At 43.8% G+C, this 21,068-nt stretch overlaps 1 protein-coding gene across 1 annotated transcript in view; it reads left to right on the top strand.

The window, feature by feature from the left end:
* The window catches only part of RUNX3 (RUNX family transcription factor 3), a 137,741-nt gene that overhangs the window by 77,861 nt on the left and 38,812 nt on the right, over positions 1 to 21,068 (top strand). The window contains exons 6-7 of the mRNA XM_083511985.1: positions 142 to 298; positions 7,907 to 8,011. Coding sequence (XP_083368111.1) covers positions 142 to 298; positions 7,907 to 8,011 — 262 coding nt within the window. The remainder of the gene's footprint in view (positions 1 to 141; positions 299 to 7,906; positions 8,012 to 21,068) is intronic.

Here is a 21,068-nt window from a genome sequence, read left to right as displayed (position 1 = left end):
AGGTTAGGGATGTACAAAATCATGGAAAGTTGCTACCAATCAGCAGACACAGTACTGAGTAATGAGCCAATAGCATTAGGGGAGCTTCCTATGCTCCTGTGTTTCTAAACTCAACCATTTCTTGTTGCTGGTGGTTTCTAGGTGGTTGCCCTTGGAGACGTGCCTGATGGCACTGTGGTTACTGTCATGGCCGGTAACGATGAGAACTATTCAGCGGAGCTCCGGAATGCCTCTGCGGTCATGAAAAACCAAGTGGCCAGGTTTAACGACCTTCGCTTTGTTGGACGGAGCGGCCGAGGTAAGGAGACTGGAGATCAATGAGTTGATAACAAATTTAGAGGTGGCTTTAAAAGGTGGCTGAGTTCTTGGAGGATATCCACACACGACACTATCCACACATATTGTGCTTCTTTATTAGAACATTTCATCCTGTGTAAATATACCACACAGTGTGCCTCACAACAGGAGTTCCCAAACTGTGGTTCGCGGACTATCTGTGGTCCAGAAGCTTCATTCAGGTGGCCCATGGCATGTCTGTGGATTTGTGGTTAAGATGGGAGACAGCACATCTATTCCATTAAATATTCATATTAACTTTTAATTGCATTTTTATGGTTTCTTTTCTTGCATATTCTATTTTATTGCGTTACAATCTGAATTCTATGGGAATTATTCTATAAGAAATAAAAGAAGCCATAAAAATGCAATTAAAAAGTCATACAGCGTCTAGCGCAGTCCATTGCAATGGCTGCAACAGGCAGAAAAATCATTAAGTGGTTCACCCAACCTTCAGCTGTTTTCACATGGTCCATGAGGTGGAAATCTTTGGAAACCCTTGTCTTACAATGACTTTTTTAAAAAAACACAATGTCCTAAAAAGAGTACAGAATAATTTTAAAAGAGAGACTGGGTTATCAGTTAAATTAAAAAACAAACAACCCCATAAAATGAAAGACTGCTGGAACAAAACGGTCTTCCAATAGCAGTATGTAATCAAAAAGGTCTCATCCCTCAGCAGGCTTGCGGGGGGATCCCAAGTTTTATAGAAGTACAACAAATTTTGAGAGGGAAACAAATCTAAAGGGGGGGCACTTCCAAATTGCACATTGAGGACTGAGCATGTTCAGTGGGCACAAAATGCTGACTGGCTGTTTGAGGCAGTGGGGACGGAATGGAAAACTCATGAGGAATTGAATGAAGGGATAGCTGGCTGGGACCCTGACCAGTCTGGAGCAGACTACATGCCATGATTTGTTGCAGGACCTACTTGTTAGTCATGATAGCTGAATGGAACATCCATGATCAGAGGCAGTTTAAAGCTGGAGGCATTTAAAATGAAATATACATATTATCTTCTCCAGCACCTCCCAGAAAAATGGGTAGAGAACCTCCTGTTGGAACATTCAGGACAGACAAAAGAAACAACTTCTTCACACATCGCATTGTTAAAATATGGAATTTGCTCCCACAAGAGATAGTGATGGCCACCAATATAGATGGCTTTGAAAGAGGACTAGGCAAATCCGTGGAGGATAAGGCTACTGGAAGCAGCTACTGGCCATGATGGCTATGTTCTGCCTCCACTGTCAGAGGCAGTATGGGAATCACAAGTGGAGAGAAGGGCTACTGACTGGGCGACACCTGGAGGGCCACAGGCTCTGCCTGCTCCCACTGTACAACTTACAAGCACACATGCCTGGGCCCTGCAGAGAATGCACGGAGGGCAGAGTGAGGCCAGCAGTTGGGATTCCAAGCCCCCACCCCAATGTTCATTCTGCAAAGATCTGTTGCATGGCCAATGCAATGCTGATCTTATTGTGTTTAGCATGTGCCTGTTCTTCTGCAAAAAGTGCCACACTGTAGCTGCATAAGTTATGTTGCATGAACAGCCCTGATGCTGATCTTATGGTGTGTTTCAGCCTGTGCTGCTGCTGCTACAGGAAGTGGCGCACTATAACCGTGTCGGCCGCTGGCCAGCCTTTCTTCCAGTCTTTTGAATGTATACATGCAAACCGTCAAAGAGATTTTTGGCTTCTCGGCATTAAGGCCCAAGTGATCTTAAGAATGATTTGCGTGTAATAACTGTTTACTTGTTGCTCTCTATGAAACCCAAATAGTTTACATTCTTTCGTGCATTTCCGCTTTCCCATTGGCTCCTTTCCTAAGTGGCAGGCAAGGCTTTCTTTCAAAATCTCCCCCACATAACTGCTTGCAGGTTGATGAATGGAAAAATGTTTTGCTTTTATGAATTAAGCTTTCATTTCTGTACTCAATTATTTGCTTTAAGTCTCCTCCCTCCCTCCCCTTTTTTCCATCCCCCTTACACAAATTTCCAAACTGTACATAGCTCCATCCGAATTTGACTCTTGAATTCATTAGGAACCCCCCTACTCAGGTCTCCATGTCTGGGATAAGAAATTACAGTAGTCTGGAGTCCTTGGGAAGCCTGTGAGGAGTTTGATTTCAAACTAGGAGACGTGAGTCTAAAGCCTCTTGGTTAGCAAAAAGTCTTTTGTCTTCAAGTGCATGAAATGTCCCCTTTGGGCTCTCTGTTCTGCATGCTATAAAAAGTCCATGTTTCTGACAGTGTAGACTAATTCTGAACAGGATAGTGCTGTCCTGAACATGTCTTTTACCTTTTGGGTTGTTGTTGTTTTTTTGCAATGATTTCCCACCAATTAACGAGGAAACCCCCCTACATTTGAAAATTATTGAAGGGCAGAGGAAACATAGGTGAAATTCTCAAGGATGAGGTGCAGGGTATGTTTGTTTGTTTGCATTCACTCTCACTTTTGAGTTGGATGAGTTTTTGTGAGTTTCTTTCACCAATATCTGGTAGCTTTCCTTCTATAGCCTTTTTGGGAGTCTGTGCTTCCTGAAAACCTCATGATATCCTTGGTTGTGATTTCTTCTAAATCAGGGGTAGGCAACCATTTGCCTTCCAGATTTTGCTGAACTACAAATCCCATTCTCCCTGGCCATTAGCCAGGCTTGCTAGGACTGATGGTAGTTGTATTTCAGGAACATCTGGAGGGCTTAAGCAGGGCTTCTTTTTCAGCTGGAAGGCACTGGAGTTCCAGCACCTCTTTGGCGCGTTCTGGCAGCTCCATTAGGTTGGGGCACAGTACCTGGGGCTATGTGGCATGATGATCAGGTTGCTGTGACGATTGTGTTGGCGTGATGATTGTGGCTGCCAAAAGTGGCGGTGGGGACAAAGAGCTCAGCAACTTTGGGTAGGTGCTCATCAAGTTCCACCACCTCTTTTTCCAGAAAAAAAGCCCTGGGCTTAAGGTCCCCTACATCTGCTCTAAGCACAGGAAGCTAGAGAGGCTGCCTGACATGTGCTTACCAGCTGTCCACTGTGTTGTTAATGCCAGTGTTTGTAATTAGCAGGATCAAGTGCTAACTTTTTGTGTGGACTGTACCATGTAAGATTGGGGGTGTACAAATGTGTGTTCCCCGGGGGATGCATGTTTGAATGCTCACACACATGAACATGAAATCTCCTTGTACATAGAAATCTAGCATGCCAGCTTATCAGGTTCAGCCTAACATTTCCCTTGATGAGCTATTTTTCTGTGTGCAACACCCTCCTTCAATGGGGGAAATATCCAACACTTCAGTATTGTGCCTTTAACAGCTTAATGCACAGAGAAGGTGGAGCTGCTCTTTGCCTGGAGATGCAGCGTTGCTGAAATGTTTTATTTATTTGTTTTCAAGTATTGATATTAGGCTTTTCCTCAGAAAAGATAACAAAGGATTAAATACAGAATGAAAAAGAGCAAAATCCATAAATAATACAAGCAATACAATACAATACAAACACAGACTCCTAAACATAGAATTTCACTCACGCAGTACACTTGCACTCATTTAATATCCACATCCACTAACACATTTGTACCTCAGACAACCTGCCCACATTCACCCAAACTCACATATACTCTCAATAGTTACAGATCTCAATAATTCCCTGGGTACAAATATATAAAGGCTGCACTACAATACTGTCAGCCTAATACCATGAGGCAACATATATGCAGCAGCACAAAAGAGAAATGGCCGCCCTTGTCCAAAATGGTGTAAAAAACTAAGACAGGAACATGGGCAGGGTGAGGGGATCACATAGTTAAAATGTGTAAATGGGATGGAAGTCTTACAGTGCAATTCTATGCAGTGTTGTTTTTTTCCTGGGGGGAGTACACAGGGGTACACATACCCCTAAGCATTTTGTGAATCTTTGTAATAATAATAATAATAATAATAATAATAATAATAACAACAACAACAACAACAACAATAACAATAATTTATTTGTACCCCACCCATCTGGCTGGGTTTCCCCAGCCACTCTGGGCGGCTTCTGCAAAGACCAAAAATACACTACGAATATACACTTTTGCCCATGTACTGTATTTATTTTTCCCAATTCCAACTATAAAATGGTGATTTTCTTGAGTCAAAATGAGAGTACCCCTAAACATTTTTTAAGAAAAAAAGCACTGATTCTATGTATTCAGAAGAAAGCCATGTCGGTCTCAAAGGGGCCTACTTCCACGTTGGTGTGCACACAATTGCAGCCTGAATAAGCAATAAACAATAAAATCATTATTTTATTTGACTTCCTTCTTCAGGGACTATGGACCACTTGGTATAATAGTCCATAAAACAACTTCTTCCCATCAGACTTGATTTATAGGCAAGCAACTTCAATAGGATATTGTGCAAATACAAATATTTACACCTGCCTCATTTCTGTCCCCAATGAGCTGTTACTGGTAATAAAGGCAGAGGAGAACCAGTTAAAGAAGGTGACTCAGTCTAAGTGGGGACAGACTGCCCACAGCAAGACAAAATAAAGTAGTTAATTCCTAAAAACAGAGGCTCCAGATTTAGTAATGTGTACAAATGTGCATACACTTGGGTAAAATGTGCATATAAATGCATATACATGTGAAAATGACATACAGAAATGTCACTAAGGAAAATTTTGTGTGTGTGACAGAATTGCATAGAAGTGTGTACGCTAGGAGAATTTTGCACGAAGATGCTGATAAATTTTAATGAGGCCCTCTTCTTTCAAAATTGTGTGAAAAGTGGGAGAACTGAATTTTAGATTTAAAAACGAGAAGCTGAGAAAAACCGAAACTAACAGATTTGCCCAACCTAAACCCATGCACCTGACTCTTGTTTGGGTGTTCTCCTTGTTCATAAACTCCTCATGTGAGCAAAGGAAGTGAGGAGAAGTGTACTCAGCTCCGTGCCCCATGCCACTTTCCCCACCACTCTTCAGCTAGTTTCTCCCAGCCCTTTCTGGAGATGCCGAGGACTGAACCTAAGACCTCCTTCAGCTTGGAAAACAGATGCTCTCCCGCTGAGCTGTGGTCCTTTCTATTGATGTTCTAGATTGCACTGAGACAGACGTAGCTCTCTGGGTGGGGCGGAGCCGCCACTCTCGCTTCCCGGCAACTGGGTCATTGTTGCTTACAGGAAAGGGTGAGGCAGTCTGCAGAGTGCGAATGCGGAGGCAGATCCAATATGGCGTTCCTATCAGTGCATTTGCACTGCACCAACCTCCCTGCCAGCTTGCCCCTTCCCTTCTCCCTTCTAGTAAGCAGCAGCAACTCACCTGCTAGGAAGCTAGCATAACAGCACCACCCCACTTGATAGCGAGACTCTGTGGCCTTGCCCATGGCAACTGGAGGGGGAAGGGATGCTGATGCGGAATGGCACATACCTGTCCCCACTTCCCAGTTCATTTGTAGGCTTTACACACAAGCAGAATGCCTGACCGGGGCTCCAGAGGCAGGCCTATTTCACATGCTCTGACCTGAGCTCTGGCACTCAAGGCAAGACCTAGGCCTAATTGTGGCAACCTCTGGCTCAGACTAAATTAAGGCCTAATCACCATAGTGGCATAGTGGTGTTGTCCCCTGAAGATATCCATCACCAAGGTTCCTGCTGGTTCATTCTGGTCACCAAGGTGAAACTGGGTTATGTTTCACCAACTGTCACAGATGCTGGCAGGAGCTCTGCCCGTTATCAGTTGCCTTTGTTCAGCTATGATCCATAGCCAGCCAGCCAGTCTGGCGATGCTATCAGTGCACCTCCAACTGGCAATGGATTGTATGTAGTCAACAAAGGAAGCTGTGGTTTTGTGGGTTGAAAGCAAGGTTTTAGTAGATCTTTGGTATCCATCCAGATTCTCACAGATGATATATCCAGAGTTCTGCTTCTTGTTCAGGAGGTAGTGAACAGCTCCAGGTCCACACCATGGTGGCTAGTCTGTGGCCTTCTAGATTTTGTTGGGCTACAACTCCAATCCCTCACCATTGGCCCTGCTGGCTGGAGCTGATGGGAGATGGAATTCAAAGGTTTCTGGAGAGTCAGAGGTTCCACATTCCTGACATTTTGGAAAGGTTAGGGCAAACTCTGCCTCTCCCCTGGAATTCATATCACTGTCCCTAGCAATGCCCACATCACACGTGATAGAGAGGTGGTGTACTTGTAGTGGCTAGGAGCATATGTTGGCCAAGAACATTAAAAACTTGCCTCAGCTACAAGCACAGGCGGGTGCTTGTGCTTTCACTTCTTCACCTGTAGAATGAGTTTAGTAATACTGGCATCCCTTATAGGGTGGTTATTTATAGTAAATGTTAGCTATTTGGCTTGACAGGTGCTCCTGAGTGTTTTTATTTGTTTCTAGATTTGGGCTGCTCAGAACTACTATATTACAGTAAACAAAAGTATGAAGGATGGCTGTGTTTGCTCCTTTACTCCCGTACCTTTATTTTAAATAAATAAGCAAACAAAATTCAAGATCCAGCCCCCCTAGGATTATGCCAATCCAGAGTTCAGGTGGGAAGCCAGGGGGCTGAATGCTTCTTCCTCCAAACACACACACCTGGGCACAAAGTCCTGCATACAGAAATGTAGCACATTTGATAGAAAACTAGACTAAAGCCCTCACAATGCTGACTTTTTGCTGGGAGGAAGTTCTTGATACTGATGATGATTCAATCCAGCAGTCACTCCTGCCTCCCCCCCCCCCAGCTAAACTTTGAAGTGGTACAGGATAAAGAAGGCTGCATCTTGTGACTTTTCTGAAAGCATAGATCAGTGTTAGTAGTGTTTAGATGCTGTGCGCTGTGATATGACATCTTATGCCCTTTTAAAATGTGGGGGGTTGGGAGTGTTATTAGGTTGTTGTTTTTATTTTGATTATGTGTTTTGTGGTTTTATATTTTGATTTATTCTGTGAATTGCCCTGAGACCTCTGGATATAGGGTGGTGTATAAATTCTATTATTATTATTATTATTATTATTATTATTATTATTATTATTATTATTATTATGTATACTATGAGACCAGTTGCTAATTTTTTCACCTTACTGCCAAGTGACTTAATATAATAGATTGTTAATTTTATCCCCTCTAGCTGTTTCTGCAGCCTCAGGTCCTGACAGCAAGGGGGTTTGTTCAAACAGTAGTAGCAAAGGAAAGCAGCCTTAGTAAGCCCTTGCTTAAATTTAAGCCAGGCCTTGCTTTCAACATGGCTGCCCATCTACCACGGATACATATGGTAGAAGCAAGGGAGGCTGTTGCTCTCCTCCTGGGTGAATCATGATCCAAAGATCCCCAGCTTTCATTTCTAAAAAAAGGAGTAAGTTTCTAGCATTTGAAGCACCTGAGATATGAGGCAAAAATGTATAGGCGTTATTCTTCTCAAATTAGTGAGAGATTAACCTTTCCCACCCCTTCCAGTATTCTACTCCCCCCACCCCAGGTAAAACCCCTGAGGGTGCCCATGCTCTGCACCCTTCCATTATATCCTGGATCCCATACACTTGCACCCTGGACTCATGTGTGCTTTCTCTTCTGTTTTTTCCTCCCTTGGTCTTTAGGAAAAAGCTTCACATTGACAATTACAGTCTTCACAAACCCCACCCAGGTCGCTACCTATCACCGTGCCATTAAAGTGACTGTTGATGGACCCCGGGAGCCAAGAAGTAAGTTTGTTGTCTTTCCTTGGAAGGGGAAGCGTGTGGCCGGGCGACAGTTCTCAAGCTAATGCTTGCGGGCGCATAAGACCTTTTGCCTCTTTGAGGTATCCACGTTGTGTCGGATTGCCACTGTGGCACCACACTTGCTGTGGCTGCTTTGCATGGGTAACATATAAAAGTGGCTCTCATTGTGAAACCCTTCTGAGACCAGTGTCCGCATCGCTGATGGAACTCTGCTGGCATGGGACGCACAGACATGATCAAGGGAAATCATGCCTTGCGCACTGCTACACTGTACGGATAGTCAGAAGTGGCTCAGCAGGTGAGGTGAAGCTTCCCAGCAGGTGGGTCACTGTTGCTCACTGGGAGGGAGAGGGGTGATGCAGCAGCAAAGAGGTTGATGCGGTGCAACCACACTGGAGGAACAAATCCAATGCTCCTGCTGGTACGTTTACACTGCACCAACCTCCCCAACTGTCTTGTTCCTCCCTGGTAAGAAGCAGCAGCAGCTACCATAGTGGCTCCTTCCTACCTGGCAAGCTGCTTCTGCTGATGGTGATGTGAGAAGCAGCTAATCACAGGGGACATAGTTTTGTGATGGAACCCTGTCTGCAAACTGCAGAAATAAAATGGGTTGGAAAGGACCTTATGCAGGGCAGTCGGCCCACCATCAGGCAGAGTGAGGCTATTGCTTCAGGTGGCAGATGCTGTGAGGTGGGCAGTGTGGTAGCCACCTGGCTATTTCTACTGAGCCTCCCTCCACACACGCCTCTTTTTGGAAATTGTCACCTTTAGCTAGGGGGGGCTGTGAATCTGCCTTTGCTCTGTTCAAAAGATTTAAGGGAGATCGTCTAACAATGAGTTCCCATGGGAAATTTCGCTAACAAGAGAGGTTCTTGGATACTTTGTCAGGGCTGTTCAAGGAGTCTCCAGCAGAACTCCTGGCTCCTTTGACTCTCTCCTGTTGAAACACTTCCCACTCTCAGGACAGAATGCCGTTTTGGTTAGAAATGTAAGCAGCACCCTAGCAAGATCTGACCAAAGCCCATCTGGTCCTGGCTTATTTGTAAATTCCTAGGAACCAGGAGGTACTCAGCAGTCCCCTAGAAACCAATAAGCAGTGACCTGCCTTTGGACACCATGCCCATCTCCTTAGCAGAATTGTTAATGCAGGCCCAAATTCAACTGTGAATCATCCCCTACTCCTCTTTTACATTTCATCACAGGACAGAAATTAAAGATCTCTGTGATAGGCGGATGAGCTGCTGTTATGTTGGACTTGCCTGTTCTAATCGGATGAGTTTCTGTTAGTTTAAGCTTGTGGGCAACCCAGCTTTGTGCCAATACCTTCATGTGCCAAAAGAGGGTTTTTCTTCTTCCACTGACTGAAATTTTGCAACTGGCATTAGCACATGGCTTTGGGGAGGCAACAACAGCCTCACCCTGTCAACAAAGTGTGCTAGTGTGGAGCTGCTAGAGTTCTCCATTGGTTATATTTCTCAGCTGTGTTTATGCCATGCATCTAAAGCATATTTCATGCCCTTGCCCAGCAAATCATGGGAACTGTAGTTTGCTAAGGGTGCTGAGAAAGGCAGCTCTGTGATGAGTAAACTACCATTCCCACTATTATTTCAGGGGTGGGTGGATGTACTTTAAACATATGGTACATATGCAGCCTAGGAGCAATGTCTCATTAGCTGGGCAGTTAGGCAGTGGAACCATTTATTTATTCGAAAGCATTGATGAACTACTTATTTTTAAAATCTCTAAGCGGTATACAATATCAAAAACAAAGGAGATTGCTAAAACAAAAATACAAACTAATAAAGCAGCAATATAAAAACATGTAAAAGCAAATAAAACAAAAGTTCAGCAACACTTCAAGTGCATGAAACAGGCCTAAATACAAGCATGGCAAAAAGAGAAGCCCATACAGTTACCTAGAGCAGGCATAGGCAAACTCGGCCCTCCAGATGTTTTGGGACTACAACTCCCATCATCCCTAGCTAACAGGACCAGTGGTCAGGGATGATGGGATTTGTAGTCCCAAAGCATCTGGAAGGCCTAGTTTGCCTATGCCTGACCTAGAGGTGTGATGGGAGCTTCAGGCAGAGACTGGGGAACTGCTTTTTGGGGGATGCGCTGGACTGCTTGCAGAAGGTTGGATTAGATTGCCTGTAAGGCCCCAACTGAATGGTTCTAGTTTTCATGCATATGCATGTATATGCAAGGACATCTAAGCAGCATACAGTCCAGGGCACAGCCTGCCATTTCCCACCCTGCAGCTGCCATGGTATATTTTTGAATTTAGATAATCTGTTGTAGGGTGGCTGTGAGTTTCTGCTTTATCCCAGGCAGCAGTTAAATAAGTGGAGTCTGGCCTTCCACAAAGGAACTAGGCATGGTCATAGTGATGGGGGGTGGGGTCTCAGGCTCTCAAGCATGGGAAAAATAGGTCAGTATACAGGTATGTTGGAAGTAATATGATAAGACACACAAAGGTGGCTGTGCATATATGTAATGTACGGGTCTAGAGGTGAATCAATCTGTCAGTTTCAGTGTCTCATCCCCCCCCCAATCTTATATTTGGTTCATGTTTCTGCAGCAAATTGCCATTTTTTAAAGAATGCCCATGAAAAATTCTCAGCATTTTAGTGTAAATTTCCCCGAATACACACATTTTTGTATGCAGTTTTGACTAATATACACATTTCTACAATCACTTTTCCCTAATATAATGAATTTTTGTACATTTCTTTCAAAAACATATATGCATTTTTATGCACACTTTCCCTGAACACAGTGCATGTTTGTACACATTGTTTGACTGGCGAAACTGAATCACAAATTTCAGGAAAGTGTGAATTTTAAGGATAATTGTGTTTTGGTCTGGGTTTTGGTTCAAGAACGGTGAATTGGATCATTTCTAATTAAAATGCAAACAAAATCAAACTTCTCCCCCATCCAGAGGGGATAAAATTGACTTTGCCCAAAGCAGCAAAAAGCTTTTGGGCCAGCCTTTAAAAGCATTTTTAAAAGATGCTTTTATATGTTATTATTGAATTGTTTTATCACTGATATGCTTGCATCCTGGGCTCCTTTGGATGGGTGGGATATAAATTTGATTAATTAATGAGGACACAAAGAAGCACTTCTTATTGCATTTCATCTCCTCTGCCTACTGATGAACCTAAGTTAGATGTGTCCATTAACTTCATTAGTCTACACTGCAGCCCAGGGCTCCTTCAGGAGGAAGGGTGGGATATAAATTCAATAAACAAACAAACACATGCTATCTTCCATATCCTCTAGCCTGTACTCCCAGCTTGCAGAAGCAGCCCCAGAAATGTAACCTCCCAAACGCTTCTTGTTAAGTAACAGAGAGGAAACAGGATTGGAGCTGCAGGAGCTGCTTGATGATGCAAGTGGGAGGCTCCAGGTGGCCACATCTGATTAAAAAGCGCTTTGGGTTTTGTTTGATCTGCAATCAGTCCATTAATCTCTTAATTATGCTGACTAATTGATCGGCGTTTCAGTTTCCTCCTCTGCTGTAGTCTTCAAAGACAATCTGGTTTGAATGTGTGGAGGGCTCGGTAATGGATATGAGGATGTAAAGCCTGTATATCCAAGTGACCTAGTGCAGGGGTAGCCAATGTGGGGCCCTTCAGATGTATTGGACTTAGGGGATAGTATTCAATGCAAATTCCACTCAGAGTAGACCACTGAAGTGAGTAGACACGACTGACTTAGGTTCATGTATCTCAGTGGGTCTACTCTAAGTAGGACTTGGCTGAATGCAACCCAGGATTGGGTGAATTAATCAATCTTGGTTTCTCTGAGCCTCTAATTTTTCATTCTCCGCATTTTCTCATAAGTTTGCAATTTTAAAAAATTCTCATGAAAATTCAGTATTTTAGAGTGAAATTCTCCTAATAGACATATTTTGTACACAATTTTGCCAAGTAGACACATTTTTGCAATGTCATTTATCCTAATATAATGTATTTCTATATGTTGTTTTCACTAATATATGCACACTTTACACACACACACACACACACACACACACACACACACACACGTCTCTGTCCACCTGTCCTACCCCACCCAATAAGGGGTCCTATGATCGTATCATGAGACAAAGTGAAACAGCGGAGTTGAAGGTGGCATTGAAAGCAGCAAACTAACAGACAATAATAATAATAATAATAAATGATGATGATGATGTTGCCTGACATGTATATTGGGAGAAATTCACACAAAGGTGCTGGTGAGTTTTCATGGAGACTTTTAAAAATAGCAAGTGGGTGGGGAAATGTGGAGAACTGAAGATTGCAAAAATCAGAAACGGAGAGAAGCCAAAGTTGACAAATGCCCTCATTCTTATCATGATGGCTGTATTTCAGGACCAGGATCAGAGGCAAGAGCCTCTCAGCAGCCCCTGATGCAAGAAGGCTTGTGAGCTTTGGGGAGACATGTGCTTTTCCACCATATGAGCGGAATAGCTGAGTAGTAGACCCTGAAGACTTAATGGATGAAGCATTTTATTGGATTGCATTGCTGGCTCCTCATCCCAGACTTTTTTGAACTTAGAACAGATTTGCTGAAGTAATGGACTTGACTAACTTGAACCCTTTTGGTTCTATCAAATTAAGTTCTTCCCAAAGTAGTTCCATTGAAATTAATGGACTGAATTAATGTATGCTTTAATTATATGCTACATATTCTGGATTGCATCCAAACAAGTCATACTCAGAGTAGACCATGGAAGAAATAAACTTGACTAATTTGAACCCATTGGTTGTAGTCACCTAAGTTCTACTCAAAGGAAGCGCACTGAAATTAATAGGCCAAAGTTAGCCGTGTCTATCCATTTCAATAGGTCTAGTCTGAGTATGGCTAATGTTATACACAAGCCATTCATTTCAGTGGATTTACTTTTGCATATGACTTGGCTGGATACAATCCAGAATACATAACATTTTATCAAAAACAGCAACAGATACAATTAAATGGAAGAGGGAGCCAGCAATAAAATGCTTGGTGGGATTTTTAAATTTGTTTTTTTTTCTTACAGTCTTATGATCTATTTAAAGGTTGTACAGAGGGCCAGAGAATTGCAAAGGTGTTGCCTGCATGTGTGTGAGCTGAGTAAAGAGGAGCAGAGAGGAATTACCTTGAAATATCTCCTGTTTACAGTTAAGGCAGCTCCAGAATAAAGTCTGTTTTTAATGTTTACTGCTACATTTGGAAAGCCTGATTAAATGTGGATGTTCCCCCTCCAGCAAGGTGTGTGTGTGTGTGTGTGTGTGTGTGTGTGTGTGTGTGTGTGTAAGAGGAGACAAACAGGCAAGCTTCTGTTTGCAAAAATGAACAAAATTATCCCACTTAGGAGTGTATGTTTTGCTTTCCTTTTGGAGCAGGGCCCCTTTGGACATATATCACTCATCCCAGGTTAATTTAGACGAGGCGATTGAAACAGTATCGCAAGGTGGCCAATTCCTCCTCTTTCCTTTGAGAGATTTATTACTTTCCTCTCTTGGCACCTATGAGTGGCGTGCAGAACTCTGCAGAGGCATTTCATCCACCTTAGCAAGTGTCTTTAGCAGGGCTGGGGAACCTGCGCCCCTCCATATGCTGCCTGCTCTCCAACTCCCACCATCACTGATCCCTGGCTGCGCTGGCCAGGGCTGATGGGAGTCTGAGCCCATCAACATCCAGAGGGCCTTATCTCTTTTCCCTAGAATCTCAAGCTGATTCCCAGTAAAGAGGGGGAAGGTTGCATGGTGGAAAGGGACAGTGATGGCAGAGCCACCATCCAGAGATGGCTGAGGAAGCTAGCAGCGATTAAGAACAACGCTGCTTTCAACCTGTGATCATATTGTTTCTCACATCACTAAGTGGTGGGAACACAGGACTAACACTACAGGATTTAGTTTCACTTGGATCAGAGAGGGGAGGGAGGGAGGGAGGGAGGGAGGGAGGGAGGGAGAGTGCACTCAGAGGTGGAGTTAGCTGCTCCGGCACCCAGAGCAGCACACATGCTGTGCACTTGGGGGAAGGAAATAGACGTTTCTGCAGTGGGCAGTAAATCTAAGAGCTATAGGCCCACACAGTGCTTTTAAAAAAGAAAAGAAGGGGGGTGAGTACTCACCATGAATTTGTTACAGTAAGTGCCACACATTCAACATGGGGAGGGGTGCCGGTACTGAGTACCCTTGAGTACCCCAGGAAAAAAAGCACCAGGTCAACTTCTCAGAGGCCCCTACCCCTTGTCCAGCAGTACTTCACCACCTCCAGCTAATTCTCAGCTCACTTGCTTTCTTTTTCCAAAGGCATTTTCCTGCCCCTAGCTCAATATTTGTTTATTGAGCAGATGTATACCTCACCTTTCAACTGAATAATTCTCAAAGTACAGTGGTACCTCGGGTTAAATACGCTTCAGGTTACATATGCTTCAGGTTACAGACTCCGCTAACCCAGAAATAATACCTCGGGTTAAGAACTTTGCTTCAGGATGAGAACAGAAATCGTGCTCTGGCGGCACGGCAGCAGCAGGAGGCCCCATTAGCTATAGTGGTGCTTCAGGTTAAGAACAGTTTCAGGTTAAGAACAGACCTCTGGAATGAATTAAGTACTTAACCTGAGGTACCACTGTACCTAACAATCGACAGGTTGTAATAATACCCCATGAAATCTCTCTGTCTCATGCACACCACAGTAGTAGCCCTTAGTTCCCTGGCAAGTGGATAAGGTCAGAACATTATTTCCTCCACTTCTGCAATCCTAAAGATATTACATTCCAAAAGCTGGGAAGAGATTCCCAGCTATCAAGGAACATTAGCATTCTTTGGTTAAATCCCTGGGGGCCACTTATTCACCATGGTCATGCCAGCCAAACTCTCAGTGCTGCTGTTCAATGAGTTCATGGCTGATGCTGTGAGTAGATAAAAGTGACTGATTAATGAAAGCTTTCTTATCGAAATTACCATTGATAGCTTATAGATATGATCATTGGGGTTTAGTTCTGTGGTTTTGTCTAGCTCCTTTCCACTTGTTCCATTAGCTTGCCTTTGCCCAACCTGCTTCCAAACTTCACTACAGCAACTTTATTGGATACAGAAATGAAAATGATTATCCAGGATGGTGTTTTAGCTCTCATTAGTAAATAAGCAGAGAAGTATGAATTTTGTAAGTTACCTCTGTTTCAGTTCACATGTTGGTTTGGGAAGTGTGGATTAGGTAGATTAGCATTAAAATGCAAACTGAAATTTATTTATCCCCCATCCTTATTGATGGGCTGGATTTAGCTTGATTCAGTCTCAAGTTCTGCCGGCCTGTTCTGATGAGTTGAGGCGTGGGTCTACTTTGAGTAGAATCCTGTTGGTGACAACCCCGAGCGTTAAGGGTAGAGAACACCCTTGAGCAGCAGCACTAGAGCTAATAGGTAATTTGGGACACTGGAGTCAATGGTCTGATCCACTGCCCCAGCCACCTTTAGATGGTAAGCCAGCCCTACTCACCAGGAAGCTATCTTGCTCATTCCTCTGAGTGGGCACCTGGAATTCTGCTGCAAAGCCCTGATGACACCACTGAGCAGCAAGGCCTTTTGGAAAGCATTCATGCCAGAGGAACATGGCCTGTAATATATCACCACACAAGATCTCAAGTTGAGTGTTCCTGAGGTTAATTTCATGTAGTGCGTACAAGATGTACACATGAAGGTGGGTTAAGGGTGAGTGTTGGCAAGCGCACTGATTTGAATGACCTACCTAACTCGTTTACTAAGGAGCATATACAAGCGCAAAGAGATAATGTAGCCATCCCAAACCCACGCTGCTTAAAAAAAAACCCTTTATGTTGTACCAGCTCCTACTGCAGCAATATAGAGACCAAGGCAGACACACCTCAATTCCAGCTGCCCACACCCTCTGTATCTTATCCTGTCTATCTTTGTTCTCATACCACACCCATTGCCAAGGGATCAGAGCATCGCCTTGTGCTTTGATGCGTTTGTCTCTTTGCCCATTTTTGTGCATCCAAACACACTGTGTCTGTGAAGCTTCTGGTCGAGTGACGTGAAATGGCCTTCAAAACACACGTGCTGTTTCACATTTTAAGTTTGTTTGTTTTTTGGTGGGGTGAGGAGCTCAATGTTGACAAGCTATCACTTTGGAAGTCCCGCCACACCAAGCCTGAAAATTCTTGGGAAATGCTCAGAGCTCTTACATGGGAACACTAACCTCTAACCCCTTTCTTTCATATACTCAGAGTAGGAGTATCTCAAACTAGCCCAATAAGCCACTGCTCCTTGCTCCTAATCTAGTTTAAAGAACAGTGGCGTCCCCGTTCTATGCAGTCTTGCAGAAAAACACATCCACTTTTTCCAATCCTCTTTCCCCCATTAGTGCTCACTAATGGTTTCTCATCATCCTGGGGGGAAAAGTGACAAGTGGGGTGCCACAGGGTTTTGTGCTGGGCCCAGTGTTGTTCAACATCTTGGATGAAGAAATTGAGGGGACGCTTATCAAATTTGCAGATGACACCAAACTGGGAGGGGAAGTTAATGCCACAGAAGACAGAATCAGGATTCAATATGACCTTAATAGACTGGTCAACTGGGCCCAAACGAACAAAAAGCAGCCCTGTTCAGGGAAGTTTTTAACGTGTGATATTTTACTGTATTTTTGGTTTCTATGGAAGCCGCCCAGAGTGGCTGGGGAGGCCCAGCCAGATGGGCGGGGTATAAATAATAAATTATTATTATTATTATTATTATTATTATTATTATTATTATTATTATTATTATTATATCTCAAAAGGAACAAATGTAAGGTTCTACAGTTAGGCAGGAATAACCAGCTGCACAAATACAAGATGGGAGACAGCTGACTTGCGAGTAGTATGTGTGAAAAGAATCTAGGGGTCTTAGGAAACCATAAGCTGCTCATGAGTCAACAGTGTAGAAGCAAAAAAGCTAATGCTATTCTTGACTACATCAACAAAAGTATAGTGTCCAGATGAAGGGAAGTAATAGTACTGCGCTATTCTGCCTTGGTCAGACCACACCTGGAATACTGTGTCCAGTTCTGGCCACCACAATTTGAGAAGGATGTTCACAAGCTGGAATGTGTGCAGACGAGGGTGACCAAGGTGATCAGGGGTCTGGAAAGTAAGCCTTATGAGGAACAGTTGAGGGAGTTGAGTATGTTTAGCCTGGGAAATATGAGAGGAGATATGATAGCTATCTTCAAATATCTGAAGGGCTGTCACATGGAAGATGGAGCAAGCTTGTTTTCCCCTGCTCTGGTGGGTAGGACCCAAGTCAATGGAGTCAAGTAAAAGAAAAGAGATTCCAACTAAACATCAGGAAGAACTTTCTGGTGCTAAGAGCTGTTTGACAGTGGAATGGACTCCCTTGGAAGGTGGTGGATTCTCCTTCCTTGGAGGTTTTTAAGCAGAGATTGGATGGCCATCTGTCATGGATGCATTAGCTGAGATTTTTGCATTGCTCATGTTTGGGGTGCCTTCCAACTCTACAGTTCTGTGATTGAATATTAGACATGCAACTACTAAAGACATTTCTCTTTCAACAAGCCTTTTAAGTAGATATTGTTCCCTGTCTGCATCTGTAGCAAAATTGTTTTTAAATGTGTTCTCATTTGTGTGTTTGCCACCCTGGGTTCCTTTGGGAGGAAGGATGGGCTATCAATTTAAATAGTGACAACATCTGGAAAGCCAAAGGATCTTCACACCTGTTTTAGGCCAAAGGCTAGAAGACCTGTGGGTCACCAGCTATTGTTGGACTCCCAACTCCCAGCAGCCTCAACCAGCATGCCTAATGGTCAGGGATGATGGATGTGAGTTTCCCAGAGGCACCTGGTGGGCCCCTGTGAGAATAGGATGTTGGACTAGATGGGTCACTGGCCTGATTCATCAGCCTCTTCTTATGTTCCTATGAGTTGGTGACCTAGAGACATCTGAAGGGCTGCCAGTTCCTTGCCTCTGTTCTTAGCCCTGTGGGTGCTGAGGGCAAGTCCCTAGAGTCTTGTACCAAACCAACTCTGGTTGGGCAATGATGGCTCTGGAAGAGAGGGAACATTCATCATGTTGTTCTCCAGCTCTTGCTTTTGCTGGAAGCTCGCCAGCCACGCTAAGAACTGCTGCCAGGCAGCCTGCCCTGAAACAGCTGGCACCAAAGCAAACGCGGCACTGAGCATTCCTGGATTCTCATGTATATTAGCATCTGAAGGTACAACAACATATTGTGCCTCACACCCCGACCTTTGATTATCACATGTATAAAAAGATTCTCATATATCTAACAACACTGCCTGGGGAGAGAGATTTCATAAATCTGAGATTCAGCAGGGTCCAAAATTCATGGCTATATTCAAGGTTTAACAGGAAAAAGCCTCAAAAGAAAAGGCAATTCAAATAATTTGTTGTGCTGCTGCTGCTGCTGCTTCTTCTTCTTCTTCTTCTTCTTCTTCTTCTTCTTCTTCTTCTTCTTCTTCTTCTTCTTCTTCTTCCTCCTCCTCTTCTTCTTCCTGTTGTTGTTGTTACCTTACAATGGACTGCATCCAGATCATCCTACCTCATATTAAAAAGGCAAGATATAAATGGAGCTCATGGGCACATACTCAATTCTTTCACTGCTCCCTTTGCAGCTGGAGCAAACAAACCAGGAACTCTTCAATTAATTATAGTTTCTTATTCTGTCTAAACCAGGAAACCATGGCTCAAGGCTTTCAATTTCAAACCAGGGTTTCATATCCTGGCTTGTTCCAAAGCTCTTAACCATAGTTTCCTGGTTTGGATCAAGTAGGGAAAATAGGTAAATGGAGACTTTCTAGTTTCAGGACCGGTCCTACCATTAAGCAGAATGAGGCAGATGGAATGTGAGGGGATGCCTATTTATTTGGAGGTTTACAAAAGGGAGAGTAGGAGGGACTTTGAAGTTGCCCATCCATAGCTGGACAGCAGACAGATGGCATACACAGGTCACCTGTAGACTAGTACCCACTGTGGTGAGGTAGATTGTATTTCTCTTTAAATTAACATATGCAGATTTTGTGCATATCTGTGGCATCTTTTGAGGCAATGTGTAAGTAGCCATCCTGATCTTCCCTCCTCAGGCTACAGTGCCGAGGATCGTGAGGGAAGGCGTTACAATTAACATGCTATAAAGCTGACATAAGTTTATTGAGTAGTTCTAGAATAGGCTTCCTCAACCTCGGCCCTCCAGATGTTTTTGGCCAACAACTCCCATGACCCCTGTCTAGCAGGACCAGTAGTCTCAAAACATCTGGAGGGCCGAGGTTGAGGAAGCCTGTTCTAAAATATACATTTTCCAGAAGATTATCTCCTGAAGTCACTTTGCAGGCAACAATACCTGGCAGTTGACTCTGGGTGTTGGCAGTGGACCCAACAGCTTCCCAAGGATGCTGGTAGCTGGTGCCAGCCCTGTACCAGCAGCCAACATGAAGCAAGGTAAACCTGGCTAGGACAGAGACAAACCAATAAGAAAGCAAGACAGGAAGGAGTAACCCAGGTAACTTAGCAACCTTAAAAATGGTTGCCAGAGAGGAGGTGGGGCTATTGTCAGTCAGAGGATAGGCAGGCCTAGTTCCTGGGACACCAATGCCCCAAGGGGTGGGGTGGGGGGCCGTGATAAGATAGCAAGCAAAACCAGTCAGGCAAGTTGGAAACCCGCCAGAATCATCGATTCTTCAAGATAGTTTTTGGCTTAAATAAAAGCAATTAAGAAGAGCAGCACGTGCCCTGGTTAGTGGTTAAAATTATATTTACAAAAAGAAAAACAAGGAGAGCAGAAGTCTCTGTGATCTTGCCAAGTTGTGAGGAGAACGGTATTACTATAATTTCTGGTCCACTGCAAAAGTATGAGAGCTGATACCACATTTGAGGGAGCCCTTAGCAAAATCCCTGCCCTACCAAGCCACAGACTTACCTAACACCAGCAGTGGGTAGCTTTGAACCATTTAAAATCTCCCATAATGCCCTGGCTGAGGCTACTTCAGGTGGGAAATGTAAAGTGATGGTTTATAACCATCCACAACTTGGCATGTTTGTGTGTGTGGCAAATTGATTATTTTTCCCAATCTACTCATTTATATTCAGCCATTTGTCAGGGCTGTCTCCTTCATCCAGACATTTGATGATCCAGACCCCTGGGCCATGTGCCCTGTCACCATGCGTACAATGAAGCTTGCTCCATACTTATGAGTCTAGGCACACAACTCTGAGCAGGAGTTCCAGACGCCCACAAAAACCGTAAGTGTGAATGTCAGCCCCGTCCCACGTTCTGTTCAGGTTTCTACTATTCAGTATTCAGATCTCTCTCCCTTGTCAGGGTGAGATAGCAACTCTCTTATCAGCAGCACTTTTTATGAAGGATGTAAACCTGCGTGTTTTGGCAGCATCCCAACAAGCCACCCAGCAGTTGCTGGCTGTTCTCAGATCCTGCCAGGAACTTGGAAGGGTGTCATCACACCACTAGAAAATATTCTGAGTTAATAGCTCTGCCTCTTTCCCCTCCACCCTTGAAATCCATAGGTCATACTTGTGGCCCCTTAAAGACTAGCCAATTCATGATGGCATAAGCCAGAGGTGGGCTCATTATACCTGCCGTGTCTCCCACTTGGCCTGTGGTGTGGTTGTGCCCAAACCATGCTCCTCATCCATCACCTGACATCAGATGCGGCAGTAGTAAACCCACTCTAAATGTGTTCCTTACTCTCCATTTCCACCCGCTAGTACATTTCAGTGTAGGGTTTACTCTTAATATTATTAAAATGTGGAATCTTTTTGTGTTGTTCTGTGGTGACAGAAAAAGGCACCAAATTCAAAAAAGGGGTTTTAATGTTCAGCAAACACTGTACAAGGCTCCCAAATACCTTTGGGCAGGTCAATCCTGGGTCATAATGTGGCCATTTCAATGTAGGAACATTTTTGATCTGGCTTATCAGGTTATGTCCATGGGCATATGCTTTTGTGGAGTGTCTTAAAGATTAACCCTTTATGATAGATTGTGCTTTTGTGG

The sequence above is a fragment of the Podarcis liolepis genome (genome assembly GCF_965112155.1).
Source record: "Podarcis liolepis genome assembly, chromosome: 7".
Lineage (NCBI taxonomy): Eukaryota > Metazoa > Chordata > Lepidosauria > Squamata > Lacertidae > Podarcis > Podarcis liolepis.
The sequence above is the reverse complement of the archived record's forward strand: the minus strand, read 5'-3'. Positions and strand labels throughout refer to the sequence as shown.